The sequence below is a fragment of the Octodon degus genome, unplaced genomic scaffold (assembly GCF_000260255.1).
Source record: "Octodon degus isolate 3935 unplaced genomic scaffold, OctDeg1.0 scaffold00067, whole genome shotgun sequence".
NCBI lineage: Eukaryota > Metazoa > Chordata > Mammalia > Rodentia > Octodontidae > Octodon > Octodon degus.
Genome location: NW_004524643.1, coordinates 9,320,939 through 9,338,438, shown reverse-complemented (window position 1 = coordinate 9,338,438; position 17,500 = coordinate 9,320,939). Strand labels below are relative to the sequence as shown.

Sequence of the window (17,500 nt, the reverse complement as noted above, 5' to 3'; positions counted from 1 at the left end):
ATTTCTAAATGTTTTACTTAAATAATACACTCACTGAGAAAATCACTCTCCATAAATCCATAACCTTAATTTTTGATTATTTCTTAATATATTTTGTATTTGTTTCAATTTCATCAGACTGCAGTGTACTAACACTTTTTGTTTGGTTAGGTTTTTTTTCCTGAATCAGGAATTAAACTCAGGACCTTATGCTTGCCAGGCAGGTGCTGTACTGCTGTGCTATATCCCTGGCTTTATTAACACTTTTAATATGCTCTAGAGGCATGTAGGAGAAGCCTGACACCTGACCCAAAATCTTCAGAGTCAAAGTTTAGTTGCAAATAGAGCATGCAAAATAATACTGAATAATTTATTCTATTATGTTATTAAATGCTACAGTGTGTATTTATGATACATAAGAGCTTCGATGTGCAGCTTGGAGAATGACAAAACAGTAAGCCCTCTGTAGTAAGAGAGGGTTTTGAGGCTGAAATTCAGTTTGAGCTGAAATTTGAAAAGTGGCTTGGGTTCCTACTCAAACAGGACAATGGATATTTTTATGGGACAGGAAAAAGACACACTAAAGCTCAAAGATTGGTGTGATTTAAAAATATTCACAGTATCATGGAAACACTATTTCGGCTTAAAGTCTTTGCCAAGGCTGGGAAGAATTTTTATAAGTCTGAAAAACCTGAGCAATATTTTAATTTTATCTTAAGACAATTATAAAAATTGCCTTTTCTTTTTTAGCAACTGTTGAATGATCTCTACAATGTAATTTTTCAGCTCTCAATATCCATCTCTGTATCTGTCTGTCTATCTTGCACGTAATATGTTTACTTGATTTACAATGGAATGTTCTTTAGGTAATCTGAATAAGCATTCCTCTAGTCTTTTTATTGAGAACAGGATCCTTTTAAATACTATTTTGAAAATGTCATTACTCTTATGTTTGGTGGGTTAGGGACATTTACAGCAAGTTTCTTTCGAATGAACTAAGGCTTGCTTTCTAAATGGCCTTGTGCTCTGCATTTTATGCTATTCCTATGTCCAGGTATTCAATTCAGTAATAGTTTTCAAAAGAAAGATCAAAAGAAGACAAGTAATCTTATATGTCATTTAAAAAAATCACAACTGACTAGCTTTTGAAATAATTTCATAAACAATGTCACATTAGTATTTGAAGGCAAAGCAGAGTCATTTCATTGTGCCTTAGAGGCCAGGGTTTCCTCATGTGAGGTCCAGAGCTGTGTATAAGAATCATTAGGAGGGCTGGGGAGATAGCTCGGCAGTGTAAGCACCTGCCTGGCAAGTGCAAGGACCTGGATTCAGTCCCTGCTACTGCATGCCACGGCTACCGCAGAGCCCTAATCACGCTGTACTAGCCACTGAAACTGGGTGTGGTGGCTCACACTTGTAATTCTAGCATTAGGGAGGCTGAGACAGGGTGATCACTAGGAGTCTGAGCTGCATTGTGAGACCCTGTACCAATTAATTAATTAATTAATTAAAAATTAAAAAGAAAAGAATCATTAGGAGTGTTCATGAATAGTCATGTTTCTGGACCTTCTGAGTAGCTAAGGATTGCAGGTATGTGCTACCAAACCCAGCTCATTTTTTAAAATTGGGGTTATTTATTAAAAACCAACTATGTCAGACAATACTTTATTGCAAATACGTTGATTTATGTGCCACTTTTACTCAGATGAATTGCTTATCAGTTTCTATTCATGAAAGACCAATATTTACTAAATTTTGGAAAGGTAAAAAGAATGAAGGCCAGAAATGATACATCTCTCCCTTTCCATTATTCCTAAGGGCATTGTGGCATGATTTATACAACTTAAGCCATTCATGGTTTTATTTACTTCCTGTGTTGGTACTTTGATGGTACATCACAAGTAGCTTTATGGTTCTGTTGGGAAGATCATGACTCAGGCTCATGCTGGCCGAGTTCTATAGAGTTCAGTGACTTTGCCCAGATTATGGGGCTGAGGATAGTGTCATCTTTGCAAGAGGAACCCCAGATTATTTGTCTGTGGTGCAGGGTGATAGTAACCACATTTGTATAAGTAAAAGCAAGGAACAATGTACAAATAGCAATGTGTATGCTACACTGTGTGAAATTAATCCAGTACCCCGTTAAACTGAACCCTCTGGGTACAACTTAAAAGTTGTCACCTAGGCTGGAGCACCTCTCCTAGCTTCTTTAAATTTTCATTTGGGGTGAGGGAAGATCTTCAGAATGGTCAGCGGTGAGTCACTTGTAGGTAACCACTTCTACTTTTACTGTTTTTATTTGTTCTTCATTCCTTTAGTTTGAGTCAAACTTTTAAAAAATGTTTATTTTTAGGCTGTGATGTGAGAGTAGTTTGCATTTAAAAAGTAATTCAAGGACAATTGATCTAATGTTGATTATTGATTCATAAAAGCCTTAGTCATTTATCTGATTCATAAAAGCCTTAGCCATTTATCTGATACGGACTTTATTCAGGGTCAAAATGGTACTGACAGCAGTATCTCTGAGTCTGAGCCATTTAGGTAGGTACCTTTTCTTTCTTTCTTCCTTTTTTTTTTTTTTAAAATAGGGTCTCACTATGTAGTTGAGGCTGACCTTGAACTTGCTATACAACTCAGGGTGGCCACTAACTCCCAGCAATCTTCCTGCCTCTGCCTCCCAAATACTGGATTTACAAAAATGCACCTCCACACCTGGCTTCATTTGTGCAATCCAAGGAACTATGTACCAGCCTTGACTGAATTTTTTTTTTTTTTGCACCCCGGATTGAACTCAGGACCATGAGCTTGCCAGGCAAACACTTAAACCACAGAGCTATCTCCCAGACTTGTCTTGACTGACATTTAAAGAAGAGTTTCCTTCACCTTATTCCACAGAACCGCAATTGGTATAAACATTAAATAAGATGAAATTTCTATCTTGGGAAAAAGAAGAGATCTAGGAGCAAGGTAAAAAGGAACTTTCTTTCCTGTGCTGCTCTATTTATTTAATCCTTTTCATTTTTTCTCATCAGAAATAGATTGAGCTTCTCTATTTCCTGCATTTATGCTATGGTGGAAATGCAGAGGTAAAGACTTAACTCACATCATTTTGTTTGCTTGTTTGTTTTGTACTCCCTGGGATTAAACCTAGGCCCTTCCACTGTATTACCTGCACAGACCATTTTTTTTTTTTTCTGAGACAAGTTGTCATTAAGTTGATAAGTCACCCAGGCTATGTTTGAACTTGCAGTCCTCCAGCCTCAGCCTTTCAGGGGGCTGGAATTATAGACATGTGCCACCATGCCCACTTGCTCACAGCCTTTTTAACAGCTTTATGGAGATAACTTACACATACCACACATTTCACCCATTTCGTGACTACAAACCAATGGTTGTTAGTGTATTCAGAGGATTAACAATTTAATTTAGTTCGAGGGTCACATCAGCAGTTTTTATTTCACAGTGTCTCAGATCTAGAGGTAAAAATCTTCCTTGACACCGTTCCTGGAAGTTTGTTTCTTCAGGATAATAGTGCTTACCCTTTATTAAACCCCACTGGGCACTGTGAGCTCAACATGGTGCCTCGAGGCCTTGCAAAGTTGTCTTACTGTAGGCTCCCAGCAACAGAAAGGAAGAGGCATCTTTTGTATGATACTCCCTGCATGCCCAGCACTTCCTGGGTACAAGTGCTAGCTCATTTAGTACATGTGGAAAATTAGTGCTGTAGATGGTGGGGACTTTTGCTTTTCTCCTTTTACTGCTAATTAGCAGCTCTGTATCTTTTGCCTCGTCTTTTTTCCTCTAGCTCTGAAAGTTTTCAGGATTTGTTTGTGAAGAAAAGAGAGACAGAACAATTAGGATTTCCCTATGAAGACTAGAAGCTTAATTTCTCGCTTTTTTTTTTTTTTTTTTTTTTTTTTGAGAGAAAATACCTTTGTGCATACAGATAAGGTATATGCAAGACTACTGAAAGGCTATGACCAAATAGTTGCTTCAAACACTAATTTTACATTAGAGAGAGATAAAACATTTTTTTTTCTACAAAATTTTAGGTGTTTATTTTCAACCTAAGATTTATTTTTCTCCATGAATCTAACCTTTCTACAAGTTAGCTAACTTTTCTACTGTGAAGTAAAGCAAGGTAATGTGCAAATGTTTCTGTAATTGACATATCTTTTTAAAAATGTTCTTAAATGGCCCACGAAGAATGTGTTACTACGTGTTGACACACCAATGGTAAGAGTGCAGAATGGGAAGAGGCTCCTGGAACTTGGGGCAGATGTGTTGCTTGAGACAAATGAGTCTCCTCAAGCCTCAGCAGTCAAAAATACTCAGGTTGGCTAACTTTCTGGCACTAATTTTGATATTTTATGTATTTTCTGATGAACAATGAACATTGAATACTGAAGTTAACTGTTGTACTAATTCCACATTAAAAGAAATTATTTTGTGATATGTTTACTCTTTTAGACTATGGGAACATCTTTATTAATGAAAGTACATAATTAGAGGAAGGACTTTAGCTGTCCTAATCTGTTATTCACTGAATCTAAACTTTAATTTTTTTATTATTTGTATTTACTTTTTCTTTATTCACATTAGTTGAAATCCAGTGACAAAATGAATAAGCATGCTAAAAAATTCAAAATATTTTAGAATGAAGAAAAGGAGAAAAGAAGAAGGTGAAAAATATATATGTATATACACAGGATAGCTTGGGTAATTATAGTAATTTCTGCTGATCTATGAAAGTAGCAGTTAGTGATTAAATATTTTTTGCTATCTCTTTTTTAATGTTTCATAATTTTTTGAGCAATTTTGCATGCTGATAGCTGGTAATCCGAGAAACTACATTGAAGACAACAATATGCAATATAACAACCACTGTTGAATTCTTGTCATCTTACTTAGTGAAATTCTGAATCATTTCTAATTTTTTAAAATTAATTTTATTGAGAAACAATAGCAGTGAGACAGTTTCAAAACTGATTAATAGGACAGTTTCAGTGAAACTGAACTTTTAAACATGAAGTACATAAATGAATAAGAAATTGAGCCCCTTAGGCTACTTTTATCATTTCAACAATTAAGCAGTTTGATTCTGCAATTTCAAGTTAGTTCCTTTGAGAATTGATTTTTTTTCAAAGTTTCATGTTGCATAATCAGAGTTAGATTTAGGACTTTTCTGCATTGATACTCAAAGAAAACTATTTCTAATGGCTTCGTTTTGTTTTATTTTTCTAGGATTCAGAAAATAATAAGTTATGTTCCCTATATTCCTTCCGAAATACCTCTACCTCACCACATAAGCCTGACGAAGGGAGTCGGGACCGAGAGATAATGACCAGTGTTACTTTTGGAACCCCAGAGCGCCGCAAAGGGAGCCTCGCTGATGTGGTGGATACACTGAAACAGAAGAAGCTCGAGGAGATGACTCGGACGGAGCAGGAGGGTAGGTGCCGACCTCACCGCCGGGCTCTGCTTCTAAACAGCCCGGGCTGTAAAAAAATGAGCGGGATTTCAAGAGACTGGGAAGAGCATAATTGGCATAGAGGAGGAAAAAGTTATTCAGCAGTTACCGCGGCAACAGCAGATGCAATCCATCAGGAGTGCTAGCAGATAGCTCCGCTTCTCTTAAAACTTTGTGCGTTTAAGAACTTGGTTCTTATAATAATCAGTCCAGGCTTTAAACTGACTATAAGCATCATACTGGAAGAAGGTAGTGAGGAATTTTCCTAACCACATTTAGTTTTCATTTCTTTTTTTCTTTCTTGTTTCCTCTTGGCAGATAGTGTTTCTTTATAAAAATAATCAACTGCTTAAAAAGCAAAATCATTTTCTAATTTACTTCTCTTGAATTTTGTAAATATTTTATATTTATAAATTTTATTTTTACCTCTAAATGTTGTAAAATGAAGAGTTGAGAGTTTCTAACACTGTTAACCCTGAGAATGTTCAATTGTGAGGGCTTTGACGTGTGACATTTGCCACACATCTTTTACTCTTTTTACTCTGCACAAGAATCCACCGACGTTCACCTAGATTCTAGGAAACAGAGGTGAAAGAAGACTGTCCAGTGATATTTTGAAACAAAAAAATCAAGTCAAACTGATTGCTATACCATACATGCTGGTTTTACATTGTGAAGTCTAGATTCAGATTCTACAATGTAAGATAATGATATTTGTTGTTTTACTATCCATGTAAGTTATATACAGATTTCTATGATCACTAAGAAAGTTGGTGTTTGGTACAAGAAAAATTTTCATGTAACTAATATTTCTTTAAATACTCAAAATTTAAGTTTTAAAGTTTTTGGAGGTATGGAAAAGTCTAAAATGTATCAGGGCCATAATGCAGTAGATTAGGATTAGCGATGCCTGGACAACAACCACGTGATGAATAGTTCTTTAGTCTCTTCGAGCCATAAAATTAAAAATTTAGTGTGGCACCTATGCATGACTTCACCTCTCAAGCATTTTGAATATTAATTCTAATAATACATATAAAATTCTACTATGAACTATAAACTGTATGAATTTGAGGTGTTGTGAAGATTATGCTATAAATCTCAATCATTTTACCATGTTTTAATGCCTTTAGAGGTCAATGAGATAATTAAGAGTGTGAGAATATAAGCTTATTTCTCTGCAAGTATAAAGCTCTAGCATTCTGTGTCTCCTTGATATACATGCACAAGTGCATTTGTGTGTGCAGGTGTGTTGTTTTCTTCATTCCATATTGACTTTCAACCTATTTCTTGCTTATTTGTGAATTATTTATAATTTGTTCCTTTTGTTCATCTATAGTTTATAAAATTAGATTTATAGACATTCTAAGTTACATTTAAAGTATTAAAAATGTGGCATAGATAGGTTGCTGGGAGATTCTGGGAAACATACATAAGCTTAATTTTGGACCTCAGATTTTTTTGCTTTTCCTTTTCAAACTTTGTTTTATTCATTTTTGCCTGTTCTGAAACACTCGAATTGCCAAATCAATAATTTCTGGATAAATGAGACTATTAGATTTTTATTTTTTAAGTACTGAAAAAGCGATTTTAGTTCTATAAAGTGGTAATTTTTAGAATACCTCAGACGGCTCTTTAAAGTAAAAATAACTAAATCGGATTGTGGAGATTTTTGGCTGCTAAGGAATTTTAAATCATTTTTTCTTGTAAGTAGCGGTTATTTTTTTATTCTTCATCTTCATTACCATGAAAAGTTTATAGATGATTTTGTAATAGAAACACTTAGAAGATAAGACTGTACATTTACAAGTAGTTTATCATTATAATGATACTAATAAAGTTTTTGTATATACTTCACAGATTTTTTTTATAGTAATATGTTTTAAACATCTGAAATCCAGGCATGTAGTGTATATTAATGAACATAACATATTAAGTGCAAATATGGTGACCACATCCCATGAATGCCATATAGTACTTCAGAAACATTTGTCCAAGTGCAGTAGGACAACTCCTCTTAAAGTACATATTCTTGTAGTAATGCTGACTAAACAGAGTTGGCAATTTTTTGGCAGTATTTTTCATACTAAGTACACTGTTCTGCTGTCACCTAAAACTCATAGGTTGTTTTGTTTTGTTTTTTTCTATCTCCAGGGAGGAATAACGAATATAATGTATGAAATAAAAATCCTCAAAAGGCTTTTGACAGACTGGAAATGTGACCTCAAAAGCAATTTATCAAGATAAAATTTAATAGATCTTATTATGATGTCCAGAGGTTATGACCAAATCCTCCAGCTGCACAAGTAATTACTGATGGAAATTCAAATTGCAGCTGCATAAATAAAAAAACAAAACAAAACAACCTATAAGTTTTAGATGACAAAAGCACAATGAGCTGAGCATGAAGAATACTGCCAAAGCTCTGCCAAGGCTATTTACTCAGTATTTCTACAAGTAGATAGTATTTAAGAGGAGTTGTCCTGCTGCACTCAATCAAATACTTTTGAAGTACTGTGTTAGGTTCAGAATTAGCACAATTTAAGACTCAAGACCATTGGGATATTTTTAGAGAACATCAGCATGATCAAGGACATGAAAATATATAATAAAAGGAATGTTTGAAGAAACTAGTAATATTTAACCCGAAGAACAAAGATCAATAATAAAATTCCATTATCTTTCAAGATTAAATTCACAGAGGAGATTTGAGATTCATTCTGTCTATCTCCCTGGGGATAAAATGAAAGGACAGAAGTGAGAAGAAGTTGTAAGGAACCAGAGTATGGCCGATAGCAAGGCCAGCTGTTTCATGGTTGCATATGTCCATATGAAATAATCTTCAATCTCTCTTTTGAGTTATGCATTATTCCTGATTATCATCTTAATAGTGTGATTGTAGCAGAGTATTAGTCTATTTCCAATGCTAAGGCTATGAATGTTTATGAACCATCAGTATCCTTCTTGTAGTCCTAATTAATAATTGTACAATATTGCTCTTTTCTATCCTTTTTTTCTGCTGTAAGACATAATCAGAAAGAATTCTAATTTAATGTCTAATACATGATATGTTCCATGAAAGCTATGTAGATGAAGTGTTGTGGGAATTTGTAAGAGTGAGAGATAGCTCTGGCCTAGGAAAACAAGGAAATACATTATAGGGAAATGGACGCCAGCTGGATTTGGAGAATGAGGCAGTTTATGAAGACAGAATGGAGGAGAGAGACTTTTCAAGCACAAGGAATAGTCAGAACCCTTTAAAACACTCAAAAGCTCAGGTTTCATGTAAGGTGAATTTGCATATGGGATATAGGATTGAAAAGCTAAGTTATGTTCAGATCATGACGACCCTTCAAAACTTGGCTGACGAGTTCAGACTTCATACTTCAGTGCTTCCTCCACCAATATCTCTATCTCTTTTTGGTACAATAAGGTTAGGGCTTAGAGTTTTCCTTCAGGAAAGCTAGTCTGGAAAGACTATTTGAGACATGTGGGAGCAGAGAAAGCCATTAAAGAAATTGTTTCAGGATAGAGATAATGAAGGCCTGAGTGAAGGCAGAAGAAGTGAGAAAATAAAGGGGTGAATGTGAAAATGATAGTAGGATAAGGCATTGTTAAGGCTTGATGCTCAAGTGTGGAAACTGAGAGGAGTTTAATGAGGGTAGTAATACTGTACTGTGAGTAAAGTGAGTGGCCAGACTAGTTTGGGAAATGAGAGCAATAAAGGTCTCTGTTTTTTGTTCTGAGTTTGATACTCTGCATTTAAATTGCATTTTGATTATTTACTTGTGGGAATAAAACAGAAGAGCATAGTGGGAGAACAAATGATTATGAAAAGCATAGATTTCTGCTTCTAAATTATATTGTTGATCAAAAGAGGTAGACTAGTGCTATCAATATTTGCTTGGCTTTGTCCATTTAAAGCTCTTGCATTAAACTTAAAATATACATTTTATTGAAGTAGTATTCTATTTCTTGGGAATTTATCCTCAAGAAATAAAAATATATCTATGAGACTTTTGATTAGTAGATTTTTGCAGTACATGAGATGCTGTTGAAGGCAGGGGTGGTGATGCATGCTTGTAATCCCAGCATTTGGAAGGCTGCAGCAGGAGAAGTGCCATGAATTCAAAGCTAGTCTGTTTACATAGTGAGTTCAAGATTAGCCTGAACTACATCATGAGCTTACATAGTTTCAGGGCCTTATATGTTAGGACTCTTTAGCAGATTAAATATCTTGCATCTCTGTCCTCTAATGTGTACAAGCTGATTTATATAAAGTTTGCTCTGGTCCATTTTAAAACAATGTTGGCATGATAAAACAATACCTCTTCAGGAGGATACTGTGGTCATCAAATTGCAGTCCAATGTTCAACTGCAATTTCTTCAATTAATGTCTTCCCCAGGGCAAGTGATTCAACTAAATAGTGGAAACACTGATGAACACAGGTGCCTTCTCAGAAATGTCCTTCTAATAGTGAGGCTGAGAGGAAGGTAGATGCACTTTTTGCTTTTTGCTTTGCTTTTGCTTTAATGTCATAGATAAATAGGTAGATAGGATGGAGAGTAGGTAGATAAGACGATAAATAGATGCATATATGGATTTGAATGACTACTAGAGTCTATCTTTTAAACACTGTCAATGTTGGTGGGTTCAGTGTACAGAAAGGTTGATTAATAGTTTTGGGTTAAAAAGCTTCCAAGGTAAAAATCTTTCAGCTGTGATTAAATGATGAATTTTAGTTATCCTTGTGTCACCCATCTTGTTGCCAATATAGCTACGCTGTAACATAAGCGACAGTTGTCAGAAAATGAACACTTTAAAAAGGACTTCTATATCTAAATACATATATTTAATCAGAGAGTCCTTTGGCTTCTGAAAATAAGTTGTCTAATGAGAATTTCATTTGAGCAGCTGCGACTGAGGAGGTCAACAGGCACTGCCTAGGAGAACATGGCCCAGCTGGTTAAATCTGGTTGTTGTCGTGATTTAAATGGTCAAGTGCTGCTTATAATCCAGGACCGTCTGTTTGTAAAGGGAAGAGTGAGTGCTTCAGCATAATGTACAGCTGTTTTAATCTCTCTTTAATAATAGTGCTTCAGCCACTATCATGTCTTGTGTATCATACTACTAAGTATACGATCCTAGGCCAAGGGAACTGGTTTGAATCAGGTTCTGGAGTCGGGTAAGATTGCAGGGAAAGTGTCACATGATGAACCCTTCAACTGTCTGGCAAAATGCAACTTTCTTTCTGACTTTGGCTCTTTTTTGAGACATTTCTCTGAGTAATAATTACTATGATCAGAAGGGAGTGGCATAGCTTATGGTAAGCTTGAAATACTGTATCAGAATAAATGAACTCTCTCTGACAGTCATAAACTTAATGGAAAGGAGCAGAGCATGAGAACAAATTTGTAGGTCAGACGTTGGTCTGAGTATTTGTTTAGCCGACTTGCATGCCTCAGGCTATCCTGGTAAGGAAAGCATGTAGATTAATTTTACTGTGTGTGTAGAGAGAGGGCAGCAACATTAGAACTTTTGCTTTTTTTGTGGGATATACTTTCCAATAGACTGGGAGGCTGTTTCTGAACAGAGGAATGAAAATGTGTTTATGTGTATGTCTGATGGGTGATTATCATTATTTGCATCTCTAAACAATCATTTGGATTTATACATGTATTTTCCCTGATGTGTATTTTAGTTAGACAACAATGTGCCAGGGTCCTTTGCTCATCTGAAGGTTTTGCCATACTTAATGGAGATGCATGGTACATTTCAAACGGTGAGAAAACTCATTTTTGGAATTCATGTTTTTGAATGAGCTAGCTGCAGGTTTGAGTCTTAAGTTCTAATATTTAGAAAGGCATAAGAGTGGACTCAGAGGTAAGGAGTCTGTGTGGGGCTCTGAGTTCAGCATTTACCAGGTGGATGGCATAGAGCAAGTGCCTCACTTCTCTTAATGGGAAAATGGGGGCAGGGGGCATCCTTAGACTGCTACCATGAAAGTAAAGAATTAATGCAACTGATAAACATCACCACCCATCATATAATAAGTTACTTCCTAGCCTTGTGACTTGGGATGTATTATTTAATAACTTTTGTCTTTAGTTCCTTCATGTTTAAAACTGAATTATACTTACCTTGCATTGTGAGGATTTAACATTATATATATATATATATATATATATATATATATCATGTAGTATTATTGCTACTGTAACTACTTGAACATACTTTATGAAAGAGAAATATTATATACTCTCATCCTGCACCACAGACAGATTCATAGAAAGTGTCCCATGGTGTTAAGAGTTTAGCATCTTGCAGCAGTGATGTTCTTGTGTTCTGGAAGAGCAATTCAGTTTAACACTCCTTTCGGGCTCTTTGGAAAAGCTAATACTAGCTGTCCCCCACTGGAAGCCAGTCTTCCCTGCTGAGAAATATGTGGAATGTGATGTGTGTGAGAGGTTGGTAAGGTTTTGGATGAAATTTTTAGACGTTAACCCAGTTAATAGCAATGTGTTCCTGTTAAGAGTTAAAAACTCATAAAAAGCTCTTATTAAAAAATAAAAAACCTAACATTCATGCCATGCTGTAGCACCAAAATAATTTTAAGACAAAATTATTAATATTGGGTTTTTATTGCTATTCTTATTGAAGGTTATATTGATGAAACCTTCAAAATATGCCAAACCCAAACCTTCATGTTTCTCACTCGTGGGAGAAATTGGAAATGTTTTGCACCTTTGTATAAGAGACACATTAAGTATTCACCCTACCCCTGAATTATTATTTCAAATAAACTACAATTTTCAAGTCATTTAAATGCTGAAGTTCCTCAGGCCTGCTCCTACATTTGGGAAAAAGTAATTGAGTAGTCAGAACAACGCTAAAGCAATTACATTTAAATTTGTTTTTTCTTTTCTTTAACAGTTTCCTCCCAGTATTTGTGTCCTTGCTCCTATTTTACCTAATTTATATCATATTCATAGTTTATTCTTATCTACTATCAGATTCTTTAAATAAACAGGTGTTTTTCAAAAATATTGTACAATCTTGTCAGGTGCTTATAATGAGGAACTAGAGGGGCTGGGGAGGTAACTCAGCAGCACAAGCACCTGCCTGGCAAGTGCAAGGTCCTGAGTTTGATTCCCAGTACCAAAAAGAGGAAATAGAATTATTGGTGTTTCAGTTACGGAAAGTATGAATCATTGGTGTCAGAATTATGCTTACTAAAATTTGTGTTAGAGTCTTTGCTTTCTAATTTTTTGGAAACTGATCATTATGTTGTATAACTTTATAAAACATATAATGAGACAGAATTCTTTGAAACTAAGACATTCTGAACAAATCTTGGTTATTTCTGTTGATATTGCTCTGCAACTCTCACACTATGAATAATGTATTATTTGGCTGGAGCCTTTTCTTAGTTTCAGTTTGTGTGTTTTTGCCTTGAAAAAATGCTTCTTATTTCTTGGTCCATTTCTTCTCAAATTTATCTTTTAAGGATTTTTCTCTAACAATGTTGACAGATGCAGACAATTGTGACTTTTCCTCTCATGGAAGTAGAAAGAAGAAAGGTATTTGCCTGGAATTTTGTTGTTTAGAAAGAGGGTGTAGCTTTCTAGTGGTTCAGGGAATTAAGACTGGATCTCATATGGCTTTTTTTTTTTCCATTTATGTATTTAGTACAGGGTCTCACTACACAGCTCAGACTCTTAGTGATGCTCTAGTTTTTCAGTCTCTCCAGTGCTGGGATTACAGGCATGAGCCACCTTTCCTGGACTCGGTTGCTGGCTCAGCAAGCCCTGGGGGTGGAGCTGGGGCCAAGTGGCATGTGGGATTAGGGATTGAACCCTGATCCCTGCACTTGTCAAAGCAGGCACTTAGTCCACTGAGCCATTTCATATGTTTTTTGAGTATGTATAATCTGAGTAGGTAATGAACATTTTACATTGTCCCATTGAAAATTCATTAGATCTTCATGATTCATTTTGTCTGCATCTACAATAAATAAAACAGCTTTTGGAATGGCATTTTTTCTTTGTACAATAATTGCACAAAATCAAAGCAAAAATGAACAGATAGGGAAGTGGTTAACTTAAGCAATTGTTTACCATGTTATATTTGATATTAGTATTATATCCCATGAAATAAACACATGTGAAATCACTGTTCAACAACAAAAATTTTGAGTACTGTTGAGTATACTTATGTTTTCTTTGCCTGTCCAATCTTTGCTTTTGATTATTCTTATTAGATTATTGCCAGAAATTTAGGTTTATTGTTCTCTTTTCTGGTTTAAAATAGTTCTGAATATATCTCTAAGTAGTGTATTGGTCAGCATTTTTAGAATTAAAAAGTGACACCAATTAGTAATCATCTATGATTTGTTTTCTGTACCCATAATAATATTTTAAGAGCAATTCTGATGTGTTACATGTAGTTCATTTTCACTTCTGAGTAATATTCCACACAGTATTTTGTGATGTTCTGTATACCAGTATAGTTTACCTTCATGGGCATTTGCATTTTTAATAGTTTTTTTTTTTACTAGTCTAAGATAATGTTATGAAGATTTCTATAACTATTTCCTGGAACTCATTCATGAAAGAATTTCTTCTCTAAAGTATCTCCTCAAGAATGGAATTAGTACTGGCAATTTTCTTTTTTTTTCATTTGATTTGAAAACATTTTTTGATTATTTGCTATTACAGTGACACGAATAAGTTCCTCTGCATGTGTGTGTGTGTGTGTGTGTGTGTGTGTGTAAGAGAGAGAGAGAGAGAGAGAGAGAGAGAGACAGAGAGAGAGACAGAGAGAGAGACAGAGAGAGAGAATCCCTTGAAAACTTCAATTGTCTACACATTCTGGTTCTACTTTCTTCAAAATATCTAGTACAGATATTTTTTAAAATCACTGTCTTTTTGTAAGCTCAAGAAGAGCCTTTGATGGACCATCATGGCAATTTTCCTTTTATTGTAACCTAATAGGATGTCTTCAGCTCTTCTTTCAACTATGAACACACGTATGTTATTTTCTTACTTGACCATGATTACTGGGTTTGTTAGGAAACACATTTTTCTCCTTTTGATCCTCTTTATTGGTGTTTCCAGTTCAGAGTATGGGTTTAGAATTAGAGTTAATTCCTAATCTGTAATGATACTGTGCTCATAATAGTTCATTTTAAAAAAATACTTTAAATTCAAAATTGCAAATTTACCGCCTTTTTACTACTTAAATTTTTTTTAAAAATTGTTTTTCATACAAGGTCTCACTACACAGCTCAGACTCTTGGTGATCCTCCTGTTCTCAGCCTTTGCGGTGCTGGGATTACAGGTGTGGAGCACCACGCCCGAACTAGGTCAGCGGCTCAGCAGGGCTGGTGCTGCATGTGGTGCTGGGAATTGAACCCCAGTCCCTGCGCTTGTTTAAGCAGGCACTTAGTCTACTGAACTATCTTGCAAGTCCTTTTACTACTGTATTATTCAACTATTTGTATCAAAGTAGAGATCTTTGTTGATTGAGTAAAGATTGTGAAATGATTTGTACTGATGCTTGTGTTTTACTTATGTCTTGTTTTTGTATTTGAATTCTCCCCCTCAGTTAGGCTTCTTTTAACAGTAACATTGTTTTTAATAGCATAGCAAGTTGGGAAACAAATATCTCTTCTTTTAATAGTCACCCTTTTCTCTTTCTTGACACACATTATTCATTTAAAAGCCATGCTGCCAATGGGAATAGATTCTAGATAGGATTCCATTTTCTGTTGGCTACTGTTAGATTTACATATCCTAAGTATTCTGAAAGTACCATCTTTCAGTTCTCAACTCACCATCTTGTTATGTAGAATTACAATCCTTTCCATAAAGGATAAATGGTAAACACATTCCTTATATGTGCCATGACGATTTCACACCATAATGGAAACTCAGAGAGTCATTCTCTCATTATTTGTGCCTGCTCCATCCTTTGTTTGCTGCGTGGCTTTAGCTTTGGAATGAACTCAGGCCCTTGCGCTTGCCAGGCAAGCACTTATTCTACGGAGCCATCTCCCTGGACCCTCCATTTTCTTCTACAGGAATATTTCACTGTCTTCCATATCTACTCTATTCTTTTTTTTTTTTTTGCTTTGATGTGGTTGTAAGTTGGATTTTTAAAGATACATTAAAGATAATACACATAATTATTATTTGGCTCCTGGAGGTCTTTTATAATCTTTCTCTAATAAGCATTAACAAACTTGAAGATACAGCAATTTCAGGACAAGCTTTCTTATCTAAAGAGTGGGCACTTCTTTGAAGATGAATTAATAATGTAGTCAAATGCACCTCATGCTCAGTGGTTACCCTTGCTATCCAGAATAACCCTCTGTCTTTCTTTGGTTATCTAATTTTTTAATCTATCCATTTTCTGATACACAAAATCCAAATCACATCTCCTCTTCTATTGTCTACTTTACCTGCTCTAAAGTTATCAGTACTAAAACTACATACAACTCTATTTATATATAGATTATATATACCTCTAATTATATGTTCTTTATTTTTATTTTTATTTTTATTTTTATTTTATTTTTGTGTATTTGTTTTTACAAAGTCTCACTACACAGCTTGGGCTCTAGTGGTCCTCCTGTTTTTAGCCTCCCCAGCACTAGGATTATAGGCTTATACCACCACCCCAGGACTCTGGCCAGCTCAGCCTGTCCTGGGGGCAGAGCTGGCACTGTATGTGGAGCCAGAGATTGAACCATGGTCCCTGAGCTTGCTGAAGCTTGCCTAAGCAGGCACTTTAGTCTACTGAGCTATCTTGCCGGCCTCTTGTTTGCTATTTTTAAATGGAGATTTTTATTGAAGTAATTGTAGATGTACATGAAGCAGTAAAAAATAATATCAAGAGATTTCTTATATACTTTTCTCTGTTTACGTAGCCCAGTGGCAACATTTTATAAAACTGTTGTATCCTTTCATAAGCAGATGCTTGACAAGGACACTGTGCACTGATTTCTTTAATGTTTATCTGGATTTAATTGTACTTGGTTGTATTTTGGTTTGTGCATTAAGTATAGTATAATTTTCTCATCTGTAAATCATATATTTAGGTTTGTGTATCTACCACCATAGTTAAGAATCTTAGTCAAATATTACTAAGATCCCTTGTGTTTTTTTTTTTTTTTTTTATCAATTATCTCAATTGGTTTTTTTTTTTTTTTTTTTTGCGGAACCGGGGATTGAACTCAGGCCCTTGTCTTGCCAGGGAAGCACTTATTCTACTGAGCCATCCCCCTGGCCCTGTGTTGCTGTTTTATAACCACATAAACCTCTTTCCTCCCTAGTACCACTCACCTTCTGTACCCCTGCAAACTACTAATAAGAGCTTCACTTCTAACATTTTTGCCATTTCAGAGCTGTTATATGAGTGACATTATTTTGAACTGACTTTTTAAAATCAAATTCTGCTTAATTCCCTGAAGATTCATCCAAGTTTTTGTGTATATCAATAGTTTTTCCTTTTAAAAAAACTCTATGTTATTTATTATATGTATGTATAGCAGTTTATATAATTATTCATTCACTAAAGAGCTTTTGAGCAGACTCTCATGTTAGCTGTTACAAATAAAATTTCTGAATGAATGAACATCTGCTTATTAGCTTCTGTGTAACAGAAATTTAAGTCTTTCTAGAATCAATTCTCAGAAGTACAAGTGCCAGCTTATAAGGTAATTTCATAAGAAACTGACACGTTATATTTAAGAGGAGCTGTGCCATTTTATATTACCACTACCGATGTATGAGTGATCTAATTACTCTGCATGTTGGTCAACATTTAGTTTTGTCAGTGTTAGCCATTCTGATAGATATATAGTAATGTTTGTTGTGGGGTTAATTTGTATGTATTTTATGGTCAATGATATTGAACATCATTTTGTGTGCTGTTTGCCATCTGTATATCCTCACTGATGAAATATCCATTCACATTTTTTATTCACTTTGTAACTGAATTTTTTTTTACTACTGAGTTGTGATAGTTCTTTATTATTCTAGGTGCTT

General features: G+C 35.1%; 1 protein-coding gene across 22 annotated transcripts in view; it reads left to right on the top strand.

Annotated features, from left to right (window-relative positions):
• Sox6 (SRY-box 6) overlaps positions 1 to 17,500 on the top strand; it is a 689,373-nt gene that overhangs the window by 349,582 nt on the left and 322,291 nt on the right. For all 22 annotated transcript variants that reach the window (XM_004634909.2, XM_023719279.1, XM_023719289.1 and 19 more), the window contains one exon: positions 5,224 to 5,431. In XM_004634909.2, the coding sequence (XP_004634966.1) occupies positions 5,224 to 5,431 (208 nt within the window). The remainder of the gene's footprint in view (positions 1 to 5,223; positions 5,432 to 17,500) is intronic.